Below are 24,677 nucleotides of genomic sequence, written 5' to 3' on the forward strand. Positions count from 1 at the left end.
TAAGCTTAAGTGCAAATTAACCATATCATTCAAGATTCTAATGACTAGTTGTAAAAGAACAAGCATACATACAAACATAAATATCAAAATTTTCCACCTTCATGCATATCAAATTGCTCATCAAAACATCTATATATATTCACCAAAATTTCAACAAATTTTGGTTAAATTACTTAAACCCATCGTCTTGAAGAGGGAAACACATCTTTCAAAGCCGATGCTGCGGACAAGTAATTAAGAGTGTTCCTTAAAGTTTCCTTCTCCCTTTTTAGCCTGGCGGCCGTACATTCCAGCTCAAGCAAAGCTTGTTGTTCTCTCGGCGCCCCTTCAAATGTACTCCCTACGAAAAACGAAAACGGCGTCGGAAAATGGTTCTTCCTCAAATCCTTTACTTCCTTTTCCAGTTTACCATTAAGCCGATTCGATAACCGTATCACGTCTTTCATACAACTCTCCACTTCATTCGCCAACCCTTCCAAATCTTCATCGTCAACGGAGGGCCGGTCTTCAAGCCAGTCGACTTCTGCGACTATGTACGGTTTCGTACGGACGAGGTCGGTTATACGGAACCGTTCCTGTCCTTTACATATAAGAAAGAACCGATCGTCGGCGAGACGCTCGTGTCTGACAATCTCTCCGACGCAACCGACGCTGGAGATTCCGGTTTCGGCGTCGGAATAGATAACGCCAAACCGGAGATCGGTGTGGAGGAGGGTGTGCATCATGATGCGGTAACGGAACTCAAAGATCTGGAGAGGGAGAACAGCACCGGGGAAGAGAACTAAAGGGAGAGGAAATAGAGGAAGCTCAACGACGTCGTCTGATTTGGCCGAGTTCATGCGATGTTTCTCCGGAAAAGAAGAAGCCGAGCACCGGAGAGAGGTGAACCTTTGGAATTTGCGCCATTGAAGGAGCGAAGATGGCTTTGAAATGGGTTTTAAATTGGGGCTTGAAAGAGAGGGATTGGAGGAATTAGGGTTTATCGAAGCTCGATGATTGAACGATGAATGGGAAGGGATTAATTGAGGGGAAGCCATTGAAGAAAATGACCAGAAACTGTTTGATGTATTGCCTAAGTGCAAACAAAATAATAAAGTAATAAATAGAAAGGATTCCTACGTGGAACTCACTTGCCTTATCCAGATATATCTTTGCCACGTGTATTTACGTGAGACGAATCAAGTCGAGTCGAGTTGGGTCAACAAAATTTAAGTACCATAACTTTTACAGGGTATTGTAGATTGTAATTTTTTCTATAGACTTTGATTGTCATGTCAAAATGCAAAACTGTCAAATTGTCCTATTGAATGTAAAATTAAGATGTCAAACTATTATGCCAAAATTTGATTGGATGCAAAATTAAAAGAACATTTCTATAAGTAATCAAAGTAAAATGAAAAGGATTTATCATGCTAAACTACATGGAAAATGCTTTAATGTCTTGTCCTGTTTTTAGAATTCTTCCTAACAATCTAAATTCTTCCTAACCATCCCAAATATTTTGATTGTCAACAAGTGTAGGCAATATGGTAACATCCCAAATCCAACCGGGGCGAGTGCTGTAAGAGCTTGACGTGAGGGACTAACAATGATTAACAACAGCAAACAGAACATCAACACCCATGATTTCTCCCCCATTATGTATATATTTGATTTGATTTGTTGATGATTGTTTTACTTTGCTTGATATAGGTCTTATATAGACTTTGATTGTCATGCCAAAATGCAAAACTGCCAAACTGCCCTATTGAATGTAAAATTAAGATACCAAACTATAATGTCAAATTTTGATTGAATGCAAAATTAAGTGAACATTTCTATAAGTAATCAAAGTAAAATGAAAAGGATTAGTCATGCCAAACTACATGGAAAATGCGTTAATGTCTTGTCTTGTTTTTAGAATTCTTCCTAACAATCTAAATTCTTCCTAACCATCCCAAATATTTTGATTGTCAACCAGTGTAGGCAATAAAGTAATAAATAGAAAGGATTCCCCCGTGGGTCAAAAAAATTAAGTTTACACCTGTTTTTGGGTTGATTCGATCTATTTCATTCGTCCATTTTATTGTTTATAGTTTTAAATATAATTAATTTAAATATAAAAATATTTTTAATTATTTAAATTGAATTTGATTCAGATTGGAATAGCTTAAAATAAAATTAGGTTAGCCATTAGACAACTCTATTAAATAATAAATATTATTATAATAGTATTTTTAATTTTTTATATCAAATTTGCTTCTTATTTTTGTTTTTCAATTAAATATTATTTTTTATAAATATAATTTTACATAAAGTTTGTTTATTCACATTATATGTGCCATAATTTAATATCATATTTAAGTATTTAAATGGATTGGGGGTCATGATTTAATTAGACATCACCTTAGTATAGAAATAACAATAATAATTATATTTTTATAAAATAACAAATATTATTATTGGTGATTACAATTTCTTTTATCATTTTTATAAAATGTATAAAAGTCAATTTAAATGATTAAACTCGTAAAGATTTAAACTTAAGATATCAAATTTTAAAACCCGAATTTTATTACTTTAATCAACCCCTCATTTAATTTTAATATAACTTTTTTATAAATATATTTTATATAATTCGAGGTAAAAATCATGAAGGCCGTTAATTAGAAATCAGATTGCATGAACGAATTAATCTCCATACATTAGATCGAAAAAAAAATTAATCTTTTCTATTAAAATTTTCATGTTAAAAATTGACGCTGATGATGAAATAATCGAACAATAATACGTGACTTGCCATATGGAATAGTTGGGATGATTTTGAATTGATTCAAACCCCAATTGGTCATTTTTAATTTTGTTTAATACAAATTTCGGGTTGGGATTTTCAAATTCGAATCAGAATTGATAAAGCAAGAATGATTCATTTCTTCAAAACATGCACTCTAAAAACATCTCTTCTAAAAACAAATGGCGCATTTAGACAATGAAACTGCAACATTTTCTACTTTCATACCTTTTTATCACTTATTATGATGGTGTCTATTTAAAACCGATCTCCTCACAAGCGAAATCTTCGATGCATCTCCGCCGAGTTCTTCAAACACCACCAACAAATTCTGTTTCGGTTTTAGCCACGATCTCGGAACATGGTACCTAAAAATGTTCGAATCACATACCGAGATTAGAGTTGCAGAAATTCAAAGTTCCTAGGGACCCAAGTAATTTCTCGAGAGTTTACCATCTTTGTGTTGGATGGCCGCAACCACTCTGGCACTTTGTAGGCCGGTACGTCCCCGAGTAACTACACTTACCGCACTCACCATTCCCGTACGCCATCCAATATCTTCCTACGCTTTGCCCGTTGATCCATACTTGGCCTTTTCCCATACTCCGCATATCCAAAGCCAACGGTTCGTTACCTGTTGGTGCATCGAAATATGCCTGCAACAATATCGAAGCTAATAGTTAAGTCGGGACACACCATCTAAATAATCCCAATCTCGGGTCCCTTCAATTTTTCTACCTTGTACCAGGTCATTGACTGGCGACTCTGTGTGGCCAGTGAACCTTGGATCCATTCAACGGATGAGACTCCTTCTGGTGAGGCCAAATACATTGCTTCTCCTTTTAAACCAACCTGTTTGAGAGTATGGTTTTTATAAAGCATTATCGGAACCTGAAAATTTGTAGATGTTGCATGTTAAAGCAAGTAGTAATCAAACCTGGTACGACCATTTATGTGACGACAAATCTTTCTTTCCTTTGTCAAGGCCATTCGAGTAAACACCTACGATTCCCGTTTTCCATGTCTCGAAATGCAGTCCAACATTCTACAACACGACCATAAATTTGTATAAGATGGTTGAATATGCATCGAGTTAAATACGGTAAAATAGCAACTAACCGGTAATCCAACAGCTACGCTGACAAGTGCGATATGATTTGCTCCAGCATGTAGGTTCACCGGCCCCGTAAATGTGAATCCTCGGTCTTTCCTAGTTCCGAATGCTGACCCTGTGATTTTAATCATATGACTTAGAAAACATATATCGAAATTTCAGTCACTGAGTAAATCAACAAATATACCCGAGAACTGTCCGTTGATGAAGACATGAAGGGCATGGCCAGCTGAATCTACATTGAGTGTTGGCTTTTTTCCTCCTCGTAGAAACGATTCCGATGGACTAATGTCAATGCTGGAATGAAATTGTATACGAGATTTAATTGAGTTGTTATTTCTAAAATTATGAAAAACAAAAAAACAATTCGAGCATATAAAATGCAGTTCCGCACCTCGTGGTGTACCAAAGGTAGTCGCTTGTATCTCTGGTAACATTCATCTGCTCCAAGAGTCCCCGAGCCGTAATTCTTGAACTTTCCCCTAGAGAAGAAATGTCTTCATCGTAGGTCTCCCACGAGAACATCTTCGAATTTGTCGGCGACATTTTGGTATGCGAAGTTTTAACCCCAACCTTGATGTGCATACGATAATTATATAAGTATTTCTATACGAAAATCATCAGATATAATGACAAAAGGCCTTAGGATTCACTTACTTTTGCAGTATTAAACACCGCGTTTCTACAATCAGGAAGGATACTAATAGACCAAGGAGGCAACTTGTAATGCCGATTATTGAAAATCACACTAGCAGCGGATTTCATATCATAATTCGAGAGAAAAGCTGCACAACTTCCTTTTGAAGAAAATACATGAGCCTGAAAGACAAACATAATTAACATTACGAGTGTAAAGTTTTAATTAACACCGAATTCTCTATCACCTATGGATGACAAGAGATGGCATACTTGTTGAAAGGTTCCCAATGAAGTAACTGTAGGATCCGAGGAAACTAAAGCATGTTCGCATAGCTTAATAGCCTTATGAAGCTCCTTTAGATGACCGTATTTAGGCTGCCGGATTAATCCTAAACAACTCGAACTTGTAAGTACAAAGGATCTATGAGAACACAGCAACCAAATGAACTCAGTTTCTCACCGTATTCATCAATCGGAGCATCATAGTCATAACTGGTCGTAATAAATGGTCCACCAGCTGTCCGTCCAAAGTTGGTTCCTCCATGGTACTATCCAAAGCAAATAGAGCATAACCCGTAAGTAGTATGACTCATTTTCAATCGTAAACCGAAATGAATATGTTAACTAACCATATAATAGTTAATAAACGCGCCGCCCTTTTGTATGAAACGAGCAACTGCAAATGCTAAGTCTTGAACTGGGCGACGGTGAATTGGGCCGCCAAATTCAGTAAACCTTCTCATTATCAAGAGTAGAAACATCGGTTAAACAAACAGGCTTAACATTACATCCATCGAAAAGAAAGTACTCACCAACCGCTCCAAGCCTCGGTCCACAACATAGGCTTGTAAGGTTTGTTCGGAGAGAACGCATCGCAGTAAAAGCCATTACACGTATTTATCTGCATTCAAGATAAATTCATCAGCCAAAAATGGAAAATCCAGGAATGAGAGAGCACAAGACAGCTTACCACAGGGTCTGGTGCATCATCTTCCTTGCACATTACCCATGGAACTCCAGTATCTAATCCGACTGCCATTTTTGCAGCCCAATTAACATATCCATGACCAGCTGCTCCTAGTGCCTTACTCTCAGGACCATACTCATTCTCAATCTACAATACATAAATACATATACATATACATATACATATATGAGTCAACATAGTAAGGCATTGATAAAAGTACCACAGAGGCCACTGTAGTAAGAGTCAGATTGCATTTTGTCCCCTCTACTAAAAACTGTGCAAATTAGTCCTTGTATATTAGATCAAAGACCAAACTGGCCTTTTTGTTAAAAGTTTCATCCATCTATATTCTTAAAAACTGTCTTGATTGATGAAATAACCAAACAATGATACGTGTTGTGTCACATATACTTCATGCTGACGTACAGGACCAGTTTTTCATCGTAGAAATTAATAAAATTTTTAACAAAAAGACTAGTTCTAACAGTAAAAATTAATGGAATTTTTAGCAGAATGACTAATTTGCTCTTTAATCTAACCTAAAGGGACTAATTTGTCCATTTGTTTTAGTAAAGGGGGCAAAATGCAATCTAACCTAAAGGACTCATTCTCAATCTACGTATAATATACATGAGTCAACGCAGTAAGGCATCTTAGTTTCAAACCTGAGAAAGGATAATGGGGCCACCATGTGAAGCGAAAAGCTTTTCATTCTTCATCATTTGGACAATTTTCTCTGTAAATCCTTGCATTGCTCTCTGCAAGGAAGAAAAAAAAATAGAATTTTATTAAAAAAGCTATTAACTTATTTTTCCAATTTGATCCCTTTCTTCTTCAAATCTAAAAAAAGTTTAATCTTTACCTTGAAGGGCTCATTGTCTGTTCTAAAGCTAATACCCGGAACATACTTTAACCAAACTGGAAATCCTCTGTATTAAAAAAAAACAATCTTTAATCATAATCAAACATGCATGTACCTTAAAAAATGCTTAAAAAAAGGTTAAAAATAGTAAGTACCCGAAATTCCACTCTGCACAAACATAAGGACCAATTCGAAGATGAACATATAAACCCATTTTTTGCACTGTCTTGATGAACCGTACTAAATCATATCTGCCCTCGAAATTATACTGTACAATGGGGGGGGGGAGTGGAGTAAAAATCAAAACTTAAAAATAAAAGGCATAGTTTTTTGAGATCTGAAGACAAGTTTTTTTACATTGCCCGGTGAAGGTTCATGGCCATTCCAAAAAACATATGTGTCTATAACATCCAAGCCACCATTTTTAGCCTTTTTGATAAGACTTTCCCACATCTACATTCACGAAAAAAAAACCCAGAAATCAGTATTGTTTTTGAGGGGGGAAATGGAAAGAAGAAAGAAAAATAAAGGGATGAAATTGAAAAGAGAATCACATCAGGGGTGCTTCTTGGATAATGAATGGAACCAGAGATGAGGATTCTTCTTTGTCCATTGATGACAATAGATTTCTTGTCATAGGTAATGGTGCAGTGGATCAGATTGATGCTCATAAACATGGCTGTGATGAAGAAAAATATGAATTTGGGAACTGAGATAGTTTCCATTTTCACTTCAATTTTGAAGAAAAAAAAAAGAAAGCTTGAATTTTTGGTGAAAAAATGATGCTACTCTGTGATTAACAATCTAGCATTGTGTAGTTGGATCATGTTTTGTGAAATGTTATGACAGTGTGTGTCTTATGCTTTTTCAGCCAGAGAAGAAAATGGTACTATACACTGATAAGTGACACAGGTAGCTTTAATGGAAGTAAATTATCTAAAAAAAAATTTTAATCAATACATAATTATAACTTTTTTTTTCTGAAATTTCGGTATCCGGTAGCTACATTGAATCCCATTATATCTGAAATCAAGTTAGATCAAATTCTTAAATGATAAAAATTCAATAAAAGTATCGTAATTATATTAAGAGTTAGATTGTATTTTGTCTCTTTTATTAAAAAAATAGCAAAATAGTCTCTCTATATTAGATTAAATAGCAAAATGGTCCTTTTAAAAATTCCATCTATTTCTATTGTTAAAAGTTTGTTAATGTACAGTCAACATGAGGTATAAGTGACACGTCATATGTAACTATTTGATTATTCTGTTAGCTACACTAGTTTTAACAATAGAATTAGATGAAATTTTTAATAAAAAAGATCGATTTATTCTTTGCGTACAAAGATTAATTTACTTATTTTTAGTAAAAGAGACGAAATACAACTTGATGCCTAATATAAAGAATTCCATAACACTTTTACTTAAAATTTCTTTCAATATTATTTTTTCATCTGAAATCAAACTTGAAACCTTAGTAGTATTGCACTCTATACAAATAAGTGAAGAAAAATTTGATGGTTAAGTTTTACTATTAATTTATGTGCTATGTATAAGTTGTGTATTTAGTTCCTATACTTTTATTAGGTATTTTTAGTCTATAACACTTTTTCGAATTTTAAATTTTCAAACGATGATTGTTAGATTCATTAAATCTAGTTATACTATTTTCAAAATCTGAAGCGACAAATATAATATTACACGTGTAATGCAATGTCAGATTACTAAAAAAGCTAGTTCATAAATTCAATGACTATCGATTACGTCAAGATTAAAATTTTAAGATTCAAAAAATATATAGATTAAAAATAATCAAATTGAAAAGTATGAACTAAATCTACAATTTTACGCATGATATTAGATGACAACTTTAACTAAACAAATTTAAATGCTACCGTCTGAGTCAAAAACCAAAATTTTAATTTTTGTAACCAAATCAAAAAGAATAATCTCTAAAATTGAACCAATTAAATTACATAAAATAAATTCATAATTTATGTATATAGAAAAATTTTACCAAATTTAATTGCATGTTACTCTAAAGTTTATATGTTATATTTTTAATATTATCCTAAAGACTGAATTTTTAGAATTTGAAGCGAAGAATCACGAGAATTCATCGTTGTGATGTATACTAATAGGACTAATAAATAAGACAAATTTTTGTATATATTATTACTATAACTTTGCACTTCAAGGTTCAATAGTATACCTTGAAACTAGCATTTTCTTTATTATTTTTGCACATTGTATACCTTCAACTTAAATTTCACATAAAATATTTGTAATAAATAGTCCCTCCTTAATTTTTAAATAAGAAAATAATATGTTTCGGTACACTTGAATCCACGTCTTCCTACATTGACAATAACACCGATGCCAATTGAACTAAATTATAGATTTAATTGTTAAATGATATAAATTATATAATATAAAAAACAAAACAAAACATTATATAATTAAATATTGAGTTAAACTCAAACTCGATTAATATTTTAAATGGATCTAAAAATTCTACCAAAATTTATTTTCTAAATCTAATATTATTCAAACTCTCTTGAATATCGAAGAAAATTTAGACTTAAACTAATAATTCGAACTTTGAATAAATTACTTAAAACATAAGTAAGCATATGCATTAAGGCCAGCCTTAAATAAAGTTGGGAAGAAAACATAATCCTATGACAATGGATGATTGTTAAAATGTGTGGAGCACTTTTAAAGTAAACTCCCTTGTATTATTGGGACTTCTTTATGTAGATTTTAGTGATTTGTATAAGGATTTTATTAGGTTAAAAAATTAAATAAAATTTAAAGTTATATAGTGGAATTTTCTTTTGCATGATTATTTTTGTTAAAAGAATTGCATGATCGACTTTTGCCCCATTATTTTGCATGCAGGGGTCCTCTTATTTTCTTTTGTGCTTTCTTTCTTTTGATTATATTGATATATGGTTAATAGAGTTTTTAAAATTCATAAACAGAGTTAACCTAATTATATGCATTCAAAAGCTCATTTCTTTTGCTTTTGCTTTTAATCTAATTATATTTATGAACCCAGATCAACACATTCATCTCATCTTGACATAATCAACATTTGAGTCAATTAATTTGTTTGAATTCAATTTCGATTAACGGTCTGAAATATTCGGACAATCATTTAAATAAAAATTTTATTTAAGCTGGAAACAATCAAATAGTAAAACAACACAAATTTAAAGTTGATCTAAACAAAATAATGTGATAATTTTAAAATTAAAATTTCAGACAAATTTATTAGGAACTAATATATAAATCATGATTGTGATGGATGAGGCTTAACCACAATCTCCATTATTCTCATAATGATTATTATCACTATGAAAAGTTGTCTACAAACGATACGTGGAAAATATATATATTAAAAAATTTAGTAGGAATGGTAGCGAGTAGATATATATTCAAATATTAAAAAATTAATTTATAAATTTATCGAATATCATGATCTAAATCTGTAATGCTGATACAAATTTGTAACATCCAAATTTGATATTCAAATAAAAATTTACATTTGTTCTGAATTTATAATGAACCATAAATTTAACTACAAAATTTAAATCAATCTAAATTATTATCCCTACATGGGATCCGCGGTTTTCCTATTTAGTGAATGTAATGATTGGGAAAAGGGGCACCGTTGATGCCCCGTTTGTTTGTCAATTTTAAGGCAAGTAATAGTGTGCTGCTACATCTCCGTCCCGTTTACGTCGGTGAAAGCAACATATTCGACAAAAATTTGTTCACTTTTGAAACTAACAACTTAACACGATTTTTGGATCACGTGAATTAAGTAAAGGTGTAGTCTTATAGACTTAGACCCCCCCTTACTCCATTATTAGGGATTTTCCTCTTTTAGGGCCTTAGGTTAGTTAAAAATTTTATCGAGTCGAATTAAGTTTAAATTATAAAAAATGATTGCTTTAAATTCGGCTAGAATTTTATCGAATGATATTGTAAAAATTCAAGCTTTACTTTAAGAAATTTGAGCTATTTCAATTTGATTAAATTAAATTTATTTATTCAATTTATATATACGAGTTTAAGTTTAAAATTATTTAAAAATTTGCACTCACATAATAACTATATTGCACGATTAAGTCCACTTGAATTTGCTATCTCCTACAATAATATTAGTGTCAACTGAATTAGTTTCAATTGGCCTAATTTCTTAAAAAAATTAAATGACAATTTTTAAGTTTTAAGTGTGTATTAAAATAAAGTAATCATCTAATATTAAAAATATTTAAAGTTTGATTAGATTTACGAGCTTCTCGAGTTGAATATTAAAATATTTTGAAAAAACTTTTCGATTTGCTGAATGTTCTAATTTGTTGTCCTAATTGATGATGCAACATAGGTTAGAATATGGGAGTAAAACTAATAAATTCGAAAAGAGAGTAAAATATTAAAGAGATAAATTGACATACAATATTTGTTAATATAGTTCAAATAATAATATTATTATACGAAACTTTACTTATTGAATGATTTTATTCAATAATTGGTCTAGATCACTTATTGACTAAAACTCAATCTACCTTTACAAGTTACAACATTAAATAATTGTAACCCAAATAAAAAAAAACCAGATAAATTAGCTATAAATTCAAGTTGACTTTATTCATAAAAATTTCCTCTTTTAAATTTCGAATTCATGCCTTCCAACACCAAAAAAAAAAATCCGATTTCATCTTTAATGGATAAAGATAAGGTTACAAGCCATTTAGAAGTACTTTTTCTCTCTTCAAATTCGACCAAATAATAAAAATAACATTTTTCATATAATCATTTATTGTTAAGTCATAAATACTAGCAAACTGAAACACACTTTAACCACCCTAAACTGATGGAGTTTTGGCCAATCGATTTGTCTCACATGTTAACTATGTTTCCAATATTGTTTAGTTGCCTTTAATTTAATGCTTGAACCTTGAAGTGCCATAGTATGAGCCCAACAGGGGAAATGTAATTGGATTGCAAAAATATTTTAGATTGAACTTAACAAAATTGGGCCTCAGCAAGTGGAATATATGAAAGGGTATTCGTCAAGATAAATAGTCATCTACAGCTAGATCGTTTGGAAACTACATTTTGTTCCACATGAAAGCCATATACAATTCAAACCAAATTGGATTCCCTTCACTTCTCTTTGCATTGATTCCCTACAAAGTGGAACACAGAATAAGCTTCTTCTTCATCACAATTTGAAAACTACATTTTTGTTTCATTAATATTTCAACTCAAAAAACACCCATTTTTGTCGCTCAAATACACCTGTTTTTGCTCCTTGCTCGAAGAATTAATGGTAACCATGAATTTCCTTTTACAATTTGTTTTACAATTCTATTGATTTTCAGCTTTAATTTAATTCTCCTACATGATCATGTTGCTAGAATCTTGACGGCGATCAAAAACCGGTATCCTACGGTCCATGGGGAGGCCAAGGTGGATTATACTGGGACGATGGAGTGAACTTCACCATAAAACAATTGGTGATAGTTCATGGACTTGGAATTGACTCGATCCAAATCGAATACGATAATGAAGGGTGTAAAGCCCAAAATCTGCCCGGGCCCATACCAACAAGATAACCCAAATAATAAACCCAAAATTAATAGTCCATTTACAAACTCAAGCCCAAACCCAAATAATAAAAAAAACCTAGCCCAGGAAGCTAAAATTTTAGCAGCAGAAAACCTTGGCTTTTCTTTGCGCCGCATGCCTCCTCGTCTGCCACTCCCAGCGCCGCGTGCTCTATCAGGCACCTCCTCGCATGCTCGCCGCCACCGTTCGCCTATCACTGGCCCTTCACGCGTGTCAGACCTCCTGCAAGAACAAACAACAGTCCAAACAACAAAACGACAAAAGAAGAAATTTAAGTTCTTTTTTTAATCGGCTATAAAAGGCCGAATCAAACGATTCTATGGTTCTTCTATCTTTTTTACGAATACACAGATATTGAAAGAAAAGAAAATCAAGATTAAAGAACAAGGTTGATTTTGAATTGTCTTCTTCGTTTCTTTGTCTTTTCTTTCTTTTTTTTGATTTTGTTCATTTGTTCTATCTTTTTATTTTTATTTTTTATTTTTGCAAACCCATTCCAAATAACTAAAAATCTAAAGCCAAATAAAGGGGGAAGGGATCTCACCGGAAGTGGCCTTGATTCTGTCGTCGGGGGGTCTCTCCTCTGTCGTCCAAATCGGGTCCAAGAGGCCGAGAACCTCCTTTGTTTTCGACTCCCACGGGAGTCTTGGCTCTCAAGGAGGCCGTGGGACGGCAGCTAACGGGCCCATTTTTCCAGCGCCGGTCGCTGGTTTTGTTGGTGGCGCGCCGGAGGTCTTAGGGCCATCGGTCATTTAAGAAAAATGGGGAGTTGAGAAAGAAAGCTGAGGCTCCCTCTGTTTTTTTTTTTAGAAAATCTGAAAAGTAAACTAAATAAAACCATTTTAGTTTTTATTATCCATTGAACGGTGCCATTTGATGGGGGAATATGCAAATGTTTTGCCCTAATGGGTAAATTGCGCAGTTAGTCCCTCCATCTTGCATTGAGGTGCAATCTACCTTTTTTCTTTTTTTTTTTCGATTTGGCCCACGAGTTTTGTCTCTGCTTCAAGCAGGTCCTCTGACTATGTGCGATCACTCGCCTTGAAATGCCGCGTCTAAAGGGGTTTGGGATATTTTCTTCTTCGCTCCCTGATACTTTCAGCGCGTGGCGAATTGGTCCCTTTTTCCTCTTTGTTTTTTTTATATTTATCCCCTTTGTTTTATTATGATTTCAATTGCACCCTTGATCCTTTTAACAATATTTCGCGTTTGGAAAATCGAGAAAACGTGCCCTAACGTGCTGGGTTTCGATTTCTCGTTCGACTAAATAGCCAAATATCCTCTTAAAGCTTCAAAGTATGGTTTCATTAAACTATAAGGTGATCTTGGTTTCGATGATTTAGAGTATCGTGTCCTAACGTGCTGGATGTGATATTCCTTCGGAACAAGAGAATCTTATATTTCAATTCACGTTATCAGAGTTTCTTTTAAGGATCGTATTTTTAAAACTCTTCAAATTTTCAATTTTCGACACTAAGACACTAATTAATCAACTAGGTACCAATTTTGGGCGTATCGAGGGTGCTAATCCTTCCTCGTGCGTAACCGACTCCCGAACCCGTTTTTTGAATTTCATAGACCAAAATCTTTGTTTTAATAAAAATTAAATCGTTTATTAAAAACAACCACTTTTCGAGGTGACCCGATCACACCTTATCAAAAAAAAGATTGGTGGCGACTCCCGTTTTCATTCTATTTTCAAAATCCAAGTCGACCCCGTTTTCATCAAAAAAATGGTGTCAACAGCATGGCGACTCCGCTGGGGATGATAAGAGAGTCAAGCCATGTGTTGATTATTTCTTGTCCTTTTGTCGAAAGTTGAAAATTCGATTTAAATTTACGATCCTCTCATTGCATCTCTTTTGTTTTGAGTTATATCTTTTTATCGTGTTCTGTATTTTATTTTATACCACTGCACATTGCATTGCATGACCGCTGGTCATACCCTTTTAAGTGGGAGTGAGAAACTACGCCTTCGTGAGGTTTTCACCTCCGCATGGGATAGTGAATTGCTTTCGGGATACATCCGTACCTATGTCTTCGTGAGATTTTCATCTCCGCATGGCCATAGGGAAATGTATTCCCCTGAACTGAACTAGGTCCATATGAGCCTATAATGGGTAAGGATCGAGGAATCTGCTGGTTCAGGTACTCTTACTTTAGAACCAAACCACATATAGCGAGCCGTAAGAACCCACCGAGATAGAGCTATTCCAAACCCTAGTGCTTACCGAATAGATGCTTTATTTATTATTGTTTACTTTAAATCCTAGCTCTGATTTGCTTTGTCTGTGATTGCATGGCATTTTCATTTCAAAAGAGGTGTCGATTCACGTTCAGTATAGATAGAAAGCTTATCATGGAAAAGAGGTTTCTTGATAAAGTAGAAGACAATGCAGCTGTACGAGTGTGGGCTGAGACGATGTGGAGAGAGAAAGGCGATAGTCTTGCAGAAGGGTACGTATCAGAGTTATGGGACTTCACCCGTATCAGCATAATCCAAAATGATCTTCGAGAAATGAAGGAAATATGGGATCAATGGGACGATGGGACCAAGCAGATGTTCTACTGTGACTATGGGGACTTGCCTTACCTACTTGGTGTCAAAGTGGACAAGCATTTATTCCGAGCCCTAGCCCAGTTTTGGAATCCTGCTTACAGTTGTTTCACTTTTGGAAAAGTGGACTTGGTGCCCACCGTGGAAGAATATACGACCTTGCTTTGGTGTCCAAAGATTCAAATTGACAAGGCCTATTCTAGAGCTGCTAGTGTCCCGACATTATTAAAAAAATTGATGAGCATTACAAGGATGAGCGAACAGTGGGTCGCTGCCCGAATCCAACAGAAAGGAGACAGTAAATGCGTTCCTTGGAAAAGCTTGCGAGATTTAGTATTAGTACACCCTGATGTGAAGAAAAGAGTGGATGTCTTCGCTCTAGGTATCTATGGATTGGTAATTTTCCCTAGAGCTTTAGGGCACATAGATGAGGCCGTCTCTGATTTGTTCGATCGGCTTAGTAAAGGAGTCACGCCCATCCCGGCAATCTTAGCAGAAACCTTCAGATCTCTAAGCGCATGTCGAAGAGCAGGGGAGGGAAGGTTTATCGGATGCGAACAGCTACTATTGGTGTGGTTCCATAGTCACTTTTGGAAGGTGGAAAATGTCTCCTATCGAGTCTTCTCAGAAGACTATTCCCCATTGAAGGAACAAGTTGCTACACCAAGACGAGACGACATCACGGAAGAGAAGTGGATGACGATTCTCCAAAATCTTCAGGAGGATGACGTTGAATGGAAAGCTCCTTGGATGGTACCCGACGAGATCCTGTATCGATGTGGGGATTTCGACTGGGTCCCTTTACTTGGAATTTGGGGAGCTGTCGGTTATGCCCCTTTACTCGTATTAAGACAATATAGATCGAGACAGTTCATACCAGCAACACAAGGGCTGGCTCAATGTGAGTTTTCTTAAAAGGATGAAAACTACAAGAGAAAAACTCGAGAAATATCTAACGCTTGGAAACAGGTTCACCGAATGAAAAGATTTACCGTAGGAGCGATGACAACTCCCGAATATTATGGGTGGTGGAGTAAAAGAGTCAATGACAACATCCCTAAGCCGAGGGAAGATTGTGTTCAGTCTATAGAGGAGCATCTACAAGTAGCTCCGTCAGAATTAGAGATCATCAAACGAGACTTTGAGAAAAGAAATTCTGAGTTGGGAAAGAGGATAGAACAGCTAGAAGAAGAAAGAATGCATTTGGGATTAGACATCGATATCTACAAGCTAGAAGCCGAGAAATTAAGGAAGGGAAAGAACAAGGCTGAAGAGGATTTGGATAGTCTAAAAACAGATTACAAGAAGCTGCGATTGTCAATGAGAACTGTCGGTTTGGGTAAAACGTCAGAGCAGTGGCGACAAGAGATCAATGAGGAAAAGAATAGGGCTGATCAGTGGGAAAAGAAATTTCAAGATGCTCGAGCTCGAGAAAACGCTTTGGAAAGGAGTTTGTTAGAGTGCCGAAATAAGAAGGCGGGATTAAAGGCCAAGGTGGCAGAGCTAGAAAAGTCACTTCACTCGTACCGTAGTCGCAACTCCATGATCGAATTAAGAGCAAGCTTAAATAAGATCGAAGAACTGAAAGGAAAGATAAGGGAGCTTGAGGACGCATTACACAATTCTGAGCTACGAATGGAGCTTCTTGAGAGGAGTAATGATCAATGGCAAGAGCAATTCCATCATTCTCAAAGTCAGATTAGAGATAGAGATTACGTTATGGGCGAAGCTGTGACTCAAGTGCGGGAAGTGGCTGATCATCTGCAAACATTAGCAGTTCAGGCCGAGGTATTGAGTTTAAAATATGAGTCAGAATCAAGCCGAGGTCGAGATTTAGCTTGGCTTCTTAGGAAGGTTAAGGCTTTGGGTATAAAGGCGAAGCCGTATATGTAATTTATTTTATGTAAAGAAATTTGCTTTCTAGTTGAGTTTTCTAATGAAATTGAATTCGAATCAATGCCTCTTTTTGCATTCATCTCATACATTTGCATTACATCATATGCAGTAAGTTTCATAAAATGACCCTAATAAAATTAAATTATGACAGTTACCCTGGAAACCAACAAAAATCTAATCAAATATCACTACGGTACTAGTCGCCAAACAAAAGCAATGGATCAAAGGTTGGAAAGATTGGAACAGTTGCAACGAGAGATGCAAGATCAGATGCATGAACGACTGGAAAAAATCCAGCAGGACATGTTAGAATCCCAGAACACTGTGATGAACCAATTAAAGCAGTTATTGGCTGGAGGGAATAACAAAGGAAAAGACCCCGTAGTTGATGCTGGGGAGGATCACGATGGCCCTGTTTATCCTCCAGGTTTCACCCCAACTAACATCCAAGCACAACCAGAGGTGTACCCACAGAGGGTACCGGTTACCATTGGACCTCAATATCTGGCTGGTGCCTCGGTACCAGTGCATTTTCAAATGGGCTCGGGTTCTAATCCCGGGGATAATCCCACTAATCCTGTGGTCCCGGATCTCGATGACGTGGCAGAAACAGAAAAACAAGAATGAACCTACCAAAACAACTGGAGGACCGATGTAGATGGTTAGAGGAAAAATTTAGAGCCATGGAGAACATCGACTATCATCGCGGGGTTGACGCCAAGGATCTGAGTTTGGTCCCTGATTTAGTACTCCCACCTAAGTTCAAAATACCGGAATTCGAAAAATATAATGGGACTAGTTGCCCTGAAGCTCATATAACTATGTTCTGTCGAAGAATGACAGGATACATCAACAATGATCAGCTGTTAATCCACTGCTTCCAGGACAGTTTGATCGGATCTGCAGCCAAATGGTACAACCAACTGAGTCGTGCTAAAGTTGGTTCATGGAGAGACTTGGCGCAAGTTTTTATGAAGTAATACAGTCATGTAACGGATATAACACCCGATCGAATTACGTTACAAAACATGGGAAAAAAGCCTAGCGAGAATTTTAGGCAATACGCCCAACGATGGAGAGAAGTGGCAACACAAGTCCAGCCACCCCTTTTGGAAAAAGAGGTCACCATGTTGTTTATCAACACTTTGAAAGCCCCGTTCATCAACCACATGTTGGGGAGTGCTACCAAGAGCTTCTCGGATATGGTAATGTCCGGTGAAATGATTGAGAAAGCGGTAAGGAGCGGTAAAATTGACTCGGGGGAAAACTTCAAAAGACCAGCCCTAAGGAAAAAAGAGGGCGAAGTAAACAACGTAAGCACATATAGTAAGAGCCATTCAAAACCGATTACTGTTGGCCCTCCAAAAATGATAACCACTAGTCACCAAGCCCCCTCAAGGCAGGAACCCAACACAAGGCCCAACACAAGGACTAACACAGAGAGACTTCAATTCACGCCCATTCCAATAACACACGGGGAACTGTATCAGAAGTTATTTGATGCACACATAGTATCTCCATTTTATCTAGAGCCCATGCAACCTCCATATCCCAAATGGTATGACACGAATGCCCAATGTGAATACCATGCAGGGATACCAGGGCACTCAATTGAGAACTGCACTGGGTTTAAAAAGGCGGTGGAAAGGTTCATTAAGATGGGGATTGTGAAGTTTGACAACCCATTAGAACCAAACGTAGCAGCGAATCCGTTACCCAATCATGCTGATAAAGGGGTAAACGCAATAATCGAAGGTGGGAGAAAGAGAATCAAAGCCAACATTGCAGAGATAAAAACCCCATTGAGTTGGGTTTGGAGACAAATGATAGAAGGAGGTCTCATCAAACAAGATTCAAAGGAAAGGCCCGAAGGAACGAAGACGTACTGCGAGTTTCATGCTGAAGAAGACCATGACATTCAAAACTGCACTGAATTCAAGGCCATGGTACAAAATCTGATGAACAACAAAGAGCTAGAATTTTATGAAGAGATCAAAGGACTTGAAAAAGGAGAAGTTTATGCCTCGGAGGAGGGGCCTACGGGAAAGGCCCAAAATCACCCGGTGGTGATTATTTCAAGGCCAACAAGCATAGGATCTGGAATACAACTGGCGCCAAGGGTCATAATCCAAAAACTTGTAGCCTTTCCTTACAAGGATAGCAAAAAGGTTCCTTGGAATTATGACTGCAATGTGATGATCACGGGAGAGGAGAACCCGATAAATGCTTCAGAAGAGGGTAATGACGCAGGCTTCTATACGCGGAGTGGAAAATGTTACGACCCGGGAAATACAAAAAGGGAGCCTATAAAAGGAAAAGCCTTGGCGGTTGAACAAGATAAAACGAAGACGACCGGAATTGCACCGCATATTAACACACCGGTGACTGAAAATGAGGTTAGAGAATTCCTAAAATTCTTGAAGCATAGCGAGTATAGCGTGATGGAACAACTGCATAAGCAACCGGCTCGCATCTCAGTGCTCGAGTTACTTCTAAGTTCAGAGATACATCGTAATGCGTTGATAAAAGTGCTAAATGAGACTTATGTCGCTAAAGATATCTCAGTGAACAAATTGGATTGCCTGGTTAACAATATAAATACCGATAACTTCATCTTCTTCAACGATGATGAGATCCCGCCAGGTGGTATGGGATCTACCAAGGCCTTGCACATCACTGCCCGTTGCAAGGGGTGTATACTACCGGCGGTACTCGTTGACAATGGATCGGCCCTGAATGTTTTACCCCTGTCCACATTAAACAGGCTACTTGTGTATAGTTCTCACATGAAATCATGCCAAAATATAGTGAGAGCATTTGATGGCACTGAGAGAAAAGTGATGGAAAGAATCGAGATACCTCTATTGATTGGTCCAAATACATACGAGGTGGACTTTTTGGTAATGGATATTAAACAATCTTACAATTGCCTATTGGGGAGGCCTTGGATCCATTCTGCAGGGGCTGTACCATCGTCACTTCACCAAAAGTTAAAATTGGTGGTAGAGGGTCGATTGGTGACTATAGGTGCAGAAGAAGACATCATTGCATCAGTCACCGATGATATGCCATACATAGAGGCTAATAGTGAAGCGATAGAATGTTCATTCCGATCATTGGAATTCGTAAATGCCACATTTGTCATCGAGATGAGCAAAATCCCAGAGCCTAAGATATCCAAAGCTACGTCAATGAGCTTACAGCTAACGATGGGAAAGGGAGCATTGCTTGGAAGAGGATTTGGAAAATACCTCCAGGGAAGGGTCGAAGTATCGATCCTAGTTAACAAACAGGACCGTTATGGTTTGGGATATAAGCCTAATGCGAGGGAAATGAGGAAGGAGTTGGAGAAAAAGCAAGAAAAGAGAAGAGCACATTTGGGCGGGATAGAAGCCAAGTGGGGACCGATAAACTTTCCCCATATATCTAAGACTTTTGTTTCAGGGGGAATTGTCCACCCTGAAGAGAAGGATGAGGTTACAGAAGGAAGGATTGAGAGGTTGGACATCAATGCCATATCCGCGGAAGAAAGGGTGGAAAGGAATTTATCGGGCATTCGTCCTTACGAACCTGGAAGTGTTCTGAATAACTGGACTGCAGAAGAGATCCCTGTAACATTTAGAACTAATTCAGAGTAATATTCAGAACACTTGTTGCCCTAAGCCTGGGGGTGATAAGAATCTTTTGTAAAAGGCACATGTCCAAAATCTAATTTCAGTGAAAACTTATCATTCAGTTTCGTCTTGAGCAAAGATTCTTTCATTCTTTTCATTCCCTTTATGATCATACTATGCATACAAGTATTCTTAGATTCTTTTATTTGGGCCTCCATTTGTTCCAATAACAGGTCTTCAGATATCAACGAGATGAGCGACGCTGTTACTAATTCAGAGTCTTTATTTGAACAAGACATGAGTATAGATGATCCTCAAGATTTTGAAGGTGACCAAGACAGCATTTTATCTCCAGATTTGTTAAGAATGATGGAAGAAGAAGAAAAACAAATTCTACCCTATAAGGAATCAGTAGAAGTTGTGATCTTAGAAGAGGGCAGAGAGGTAAAAATTGGCGCTTGCATTGCCAAGGAAACAAGGCAAGACCTTGTTGAGTTGCTTCAAGAGTTTAAGGATGTCTTCGCATGGTCCTACCAAGATATGCCAGGGTTAAGTACTGATATCGTGGTACACCGATTGCCTATAAAGGAAGAATGCAAACCAGTCCAACAAAAGCTCCGAAGGATGAGGCCTGATGTCTTGCTAAAAATAAAGGAAGAAGTTAAGAAGCAATTTGATGCTGGTTTCTTACAGGTGGTCAAGTACTCAGAATGGGTAGCCAATATAGTCCCTGTTCCTAAGAAAGATGGGAAGGTGCGAATGTGTGTGGACTACAGAGACTTGAATAAAGCCAGCCCAAAAGATAATTTCCCACTGTCTCATATCGATACCTTGGTAGACAACACGGCTGGATACTCACTGTTCTCTTTCATGGATGGTTTCTCCGTGTACAACCAAATTAAGATGCTTTCTGAAGACAGGGAGAAGACCACATTCATAACGATGTGGGGGAAGTTTTGTTATAAAGTGATGCCTTTTGGATTGAAAAATGCGGGAGCAACGTATCAGAGAGCCATGGTAGCATTATTCCATGATATGATGCATAAAGAGATAGAAGTTTATGTTGATGACATGATCGCAAAATCCAGAACAGAAGGGGAACACGTACAAGTTCTGAGAAAACTGTTTCTAAGGTTAAGGAAGTTCCAGCTAAAACTTAACCCAGCCAAGTGTACTTTCGGGGCTAGATCAGGAAAATTGCTAGGATTCTTAGTCAGCGAAAAGGGAATTGAAATTGACCCAGACAAAGTTAAGGCCATACCAGAATTACCTCCGCCAAGTACTCAAAAAGAAGTTTGGGGTTTCCTAGGAAGACTAAATTAAATCGCTCGATTCATTTCACAATTTACTAAGAAATGTGACCCCATATTCCGTCTTCTTAGGAAACACAATCCAGGTGTATGGGATAAGGAGTGTCAGAAAACTTTCGAAAGAGTTAAATATTACTTGTCCAACGCCCCAGTACTGATGCCACCTTGCCCTGACAAGCCACTGATACTATACTTGGCAGTATTTGAGAATTCCATGGGGTGCGTGCTCGGCCAACATGATGAGTCAGGACGAAAAGAAAGAGCGATCTATTATCTCAGTAAGAAGTTCATGAATGCGAAACGAGATATTCGCCAATTGAAAAATTATGTTACGCATTGGTTTGGACTACTCGGAGATTGAGACAATACATGTTGTACCATACGACTTGGTTAATCTCAAAGTTAGACCCTCTGAAATACATGATAGAGTCAACTGCTCTAAACGGAAGGATGACCCGATGGCAAATTCTACTATCTGAATTTGACATAACTATGTGAATCAAAAGGCTGTAAAAGGAGCGCGATAGCAGATTTTCTAGCAAGTAGAGCCCTGGACGATTATGAGCCTTTGAACTTTGATTTCCCAAATGAGGATCTGATGTATGTGGCAACTACTGAAGCAAGCACACAAGAAGGCAATACTTGGAAATTAAATTTTGACGGAGCCTCAAATGCCATGGGCAACGGGATTGGGGCAGTCTTGGTATCTCCAAACGGTGATCATTATCCTTTCACCAGTAAACTAGATTTTGATTGCACAAATAACATGGGGAATATGAAGCATGTATCATGGGAATCCGCGCGGCTATGGAACGCAAAATCAAGGTACTTGAGGTATATGGGGATTCGGCATTGGTAATTTATCAGCTCAAAGGCGAATGGGAAACAAGAGACCCTAAGTTGATTAGTTACCGAAGGATAGTCCTAGAATTGATTGAGGAGTTTGACGACATCACTTTTTGTTATCTCCCACGAGACGAGAATCAGATGGCCGACGCTTTAGCTACATTGGCTTCCATGATCAAAGTAAATAGACCAGAGGATGTGAAGCCTATCCAAACGAGCATTTATGATGCTCCAGCCCACTGTTGTAACATTGACGAGGAAGAAGAAAAGGACGACAACCCTTGGTATCAGGACATATTGCGATACGTGAAAAATTGTGAATACCCAAACCAAGCAACTGAGAATGACAAGAGAATGTTGAGGAGGCTGGCCAGTGATTACGTCTTAGATGGAGAGATCCTGTACAAAAGAGGAAAAGATCAGGTGCTGTTAAGATGTGTGGACGCTGTGGAGGCCAAGCAGATCTTGGAAGAAGTCCATGATGGTATTTGTGGAACACACGCTAACGGTTTCACAATGGCCAGACAGATCATGAGATTTGGATATTATTGGTCTACCATGGAAGGAGACTGCATCAAATATGCTAAGAAGTGCCATAAATGCCAGATTTACGGAGACAAAATTCATGTGCCTCCATCACCTCTTCACGTCATGACTTCCCCATGGCCTTTCTCCATGTGGGGCATGGACGTCATTGGGCCGATATCGCCAAAGGCTTCAAACGGACATCGTTTCATTTTTTAGTGATTGACTACTTTACTAAGTGGGTAGAGGCTACTTCTTACGCCAACGTCACAAAGGCAGCTGTCAGCAAGTTTTTAAAGAAGGAAATCAATGTCGGTATGGAATGCCCGAAAGGATTATATCTGACAACGCATTAAATTTGAATAATAGCACGATAGCAAGGTTTGTAGTCAATTCAAGATCAAGCACCACAACTCATCGCCATATCGTCCGAAGATGAATGGTGCGGTGGAGGCAGCCAATAAAAATATCAAAAAGATTGTGGGGAAAATGACTGAGACCTATAGAGATTGGCACGAGAAGTTGCCATTCGCCTCTATGCTTATCGAACGTCCGTCAGGACTTCTACCGGGCAACACCATTCTCTTTGGTTTATGGAATGGAGGCAGTGCTACCAATTGAGGTTGAAATTCCCTTCTCCGAGTTTTTTCAGAACTAAAGTTAGACGAAGCAGAATGGGTCCAATCCCGATATGATCAGCTGAACTTGATTGAAGAAAGAGGTTAGAGCTATCCGTCATGGTCAAATGTACCAGAAACGAATGATGCGAGCTTACAATAAGAAAGTTCGTCCTAGAAACTTCCATGAAGGGGACTTGGTACTGAAGAAGATCCTTCCCATACAAAAGGACTTCAGAGGAAAGTGGATGCCAAACTGGGAGGGACCTTATGTAGTAAAAAAGGCCTTTTCAGGAGGGGCATTAATTTTAACTGGGATGGATGGCAAAAGCTTGCCCAATCCTGTGAATTCGATTCAGTGAAGAGGTACTTTGCCTAAAAAAAAAAAGAGGAGAGGCCAAGGCGAAAACCCGCAAAGGGCACCTTGAGACCAAAGGGTTTTGAATTGAAAACCCAGGAATGGGCAATTCAAATTTTCGATCAAAGATGAGGCATAGAGTAGTTTTGTCTTCTCCGAATTAACAAGAAGGAGAGATGCTACATCTTGGGGCATCAACAAAGTCTTTTAGGACTTCTAAACACAGAGTTTGTGCAGAGAAGCTCATGCTGCGATATCTGGGGCACTGTTTTTATCTTATTTACATCTTAGCAAAATTTGCTATTTGTTCATTTAGAGCTCTGCTCTCAATAAAGTTCCATCTTATTCATTGTGATAATCTTTTTCATCATATCTCAGCAAAATTTGCTATCTTGATTGATTTATTCATTTCGAGCTTTGCTCTCAGCAAATTTTATCTTGTCCATCTTGATAATCTTTTTCAAGCATTTTTCATTAAAATAATGATTATGGACTGGTAATATTCAAGCAGAAGGAGTTCTACATATTACTCTGAAAGCTTCTAAATAGTACGAGGACCTGAAACAGGACTATTGTTTAGAACTGACCAAACTTAAGGGTTAGAAGCTTGGAGGAAGAATAGTCTAAATTGCAACTATTTCCTTGGTTTTTTCTGTCAAAGATACCAGCTGACGAGAAGGGCGGTGATAGAACCTTTAATAAATTCGAGTAATGACAACCTAAGCATTTAAAAAGGGATCATTCTCATGACATTTTGCAAATATCATTCATACACATCTAGTTAGGAGATTTGATCCACTCTGATCATGTCATCCTAAACACTAGGCGTAAATAGGTCCATAAATTGATTTTATAGGTCATATTCCCCAAAGAACAGATCAAAGGAACAGATCCTATACCCTTGAAATTGCAATGGGATGGATTGAAGTCATTAAAGCAGATCTTGTCTTCATGTATTGG

The 24,677-nt window shown here is 37.1% G+C and overlaps 2 protein-coding genes across 3 annotated transcripts; both read right to left on the reverse strand.

Moving 5' to 3' along the window:
- LOC121218148 (lon protease) lies at positions 1–1,469 on the reverse strand. Its single transcript, XM_041094861.1, has one exon. It carries the CDS (start codon positions 1,035–1,037, stop codon positions 174–176), a length of 864 nt encoding a protein of 287 aa, XP_040950795.1. The 5' UTR covers positions 1,038–1,469; the 3' UTR covers positions 1–173.
- A 1,338-nt stretch (positions 1,470–2,807) lies between these two features.
- On the reverse strand, positions 2,808–7,285 carry LOC107935083 (beta-galactosidase 5). 2 transcript variants are annotated; one of them, XM_041094862.1, is made up of 18 exons: positions 6,907–7,285; positions 6,710–6,805; positions 6,508–6,620; positions 6,353–6,419; positions 6,156–6,248; positions 5,494–5,637; positions 5,336–5,424; positions 5,153–5,258; positions 4,984–5,071; positions 4,794–4,912; positions 4,542–4,703; positions 4,279–4,457; positions 4,072–4,181; positions 3,890–3,993; positions 3,708–3,815; positions 3,509–3,622; positions 3,224–3,426; positions 2,808–3,138 (listed from the first exon to the last, which is right to left on the reverse strand). In XM_041094862.1, exons 1-18 carry the CDS (start codon positions 7,075–7,077, stop codon positions 3,006–3,008), a joined length of 2,199 nt encoding a protein of 732 aa, XP_040950796.1. In that variant the 5' UTR covers positions 7,078–7,285; the 3' UTR covers positions 2,808–3,005. The 2 variants fall into 2 exon arrangements, with proteins under 2 accessions (XP_040950796.1, XP_016723125.1); XM_016867636.2 differs by having other exon boundaries at positions 3,890–3,999.
- Positions 7,286–24,677: the final 17,392 nt, after the last annotated feature.

The sequence above is a fragment of the Gossypium hirsutum genome, chromosome D06 (genome assembly GCF_007990345.1).
Source record: "Gossypium hirsutum isolate 1008001.06 chromosome D06, Gossypium_hirsutum_v2.1, whole genome shotgun sequence".
In the NCBI taxonomy this organism is placed as follows: domain Eukaryota; kingdom Viridiplantae; phylum Streptophyta; class Magnoliopsida; order Malvales; family Malvaceae; genus Gossypium; species Gossypium hirsutum.

What these genes read in the sequence shown, in the direction of transcription:
- LOC121218148 (XM_041094861.1), bottom strand. Translation starts at nt 1,037, where the DNA reads ATGGCTTCCCCTCAATTAATCCCTTCCCATTCATCGTTCAATCATCGA.
- LOC107935083 (XM_016867636.2), bottom strand. Translation starts at nt 7,077, where the DNA reads ATGGAAACTATCTCAGTTCCCAAATTCATATTTTTCTTCATCACAGCC. An exon ending in TACCTTTGGTACACCACGAG is followed by an intron (nt 4,182 to 4,278) that starts GTGCGGAACTGC and finishes ATTTCATTCCAG; the next exon opens with CATTGACATTAGTCCATCGG. An exon ending in GGCCATCCAACACAAAGATG is followed by an intron (nt 3,139 to 3,223) that starts GTAAACTCTCGA and finishes GAACATTTTTAG; the next exon opens with GTACCATGTTCCGAGATCGT.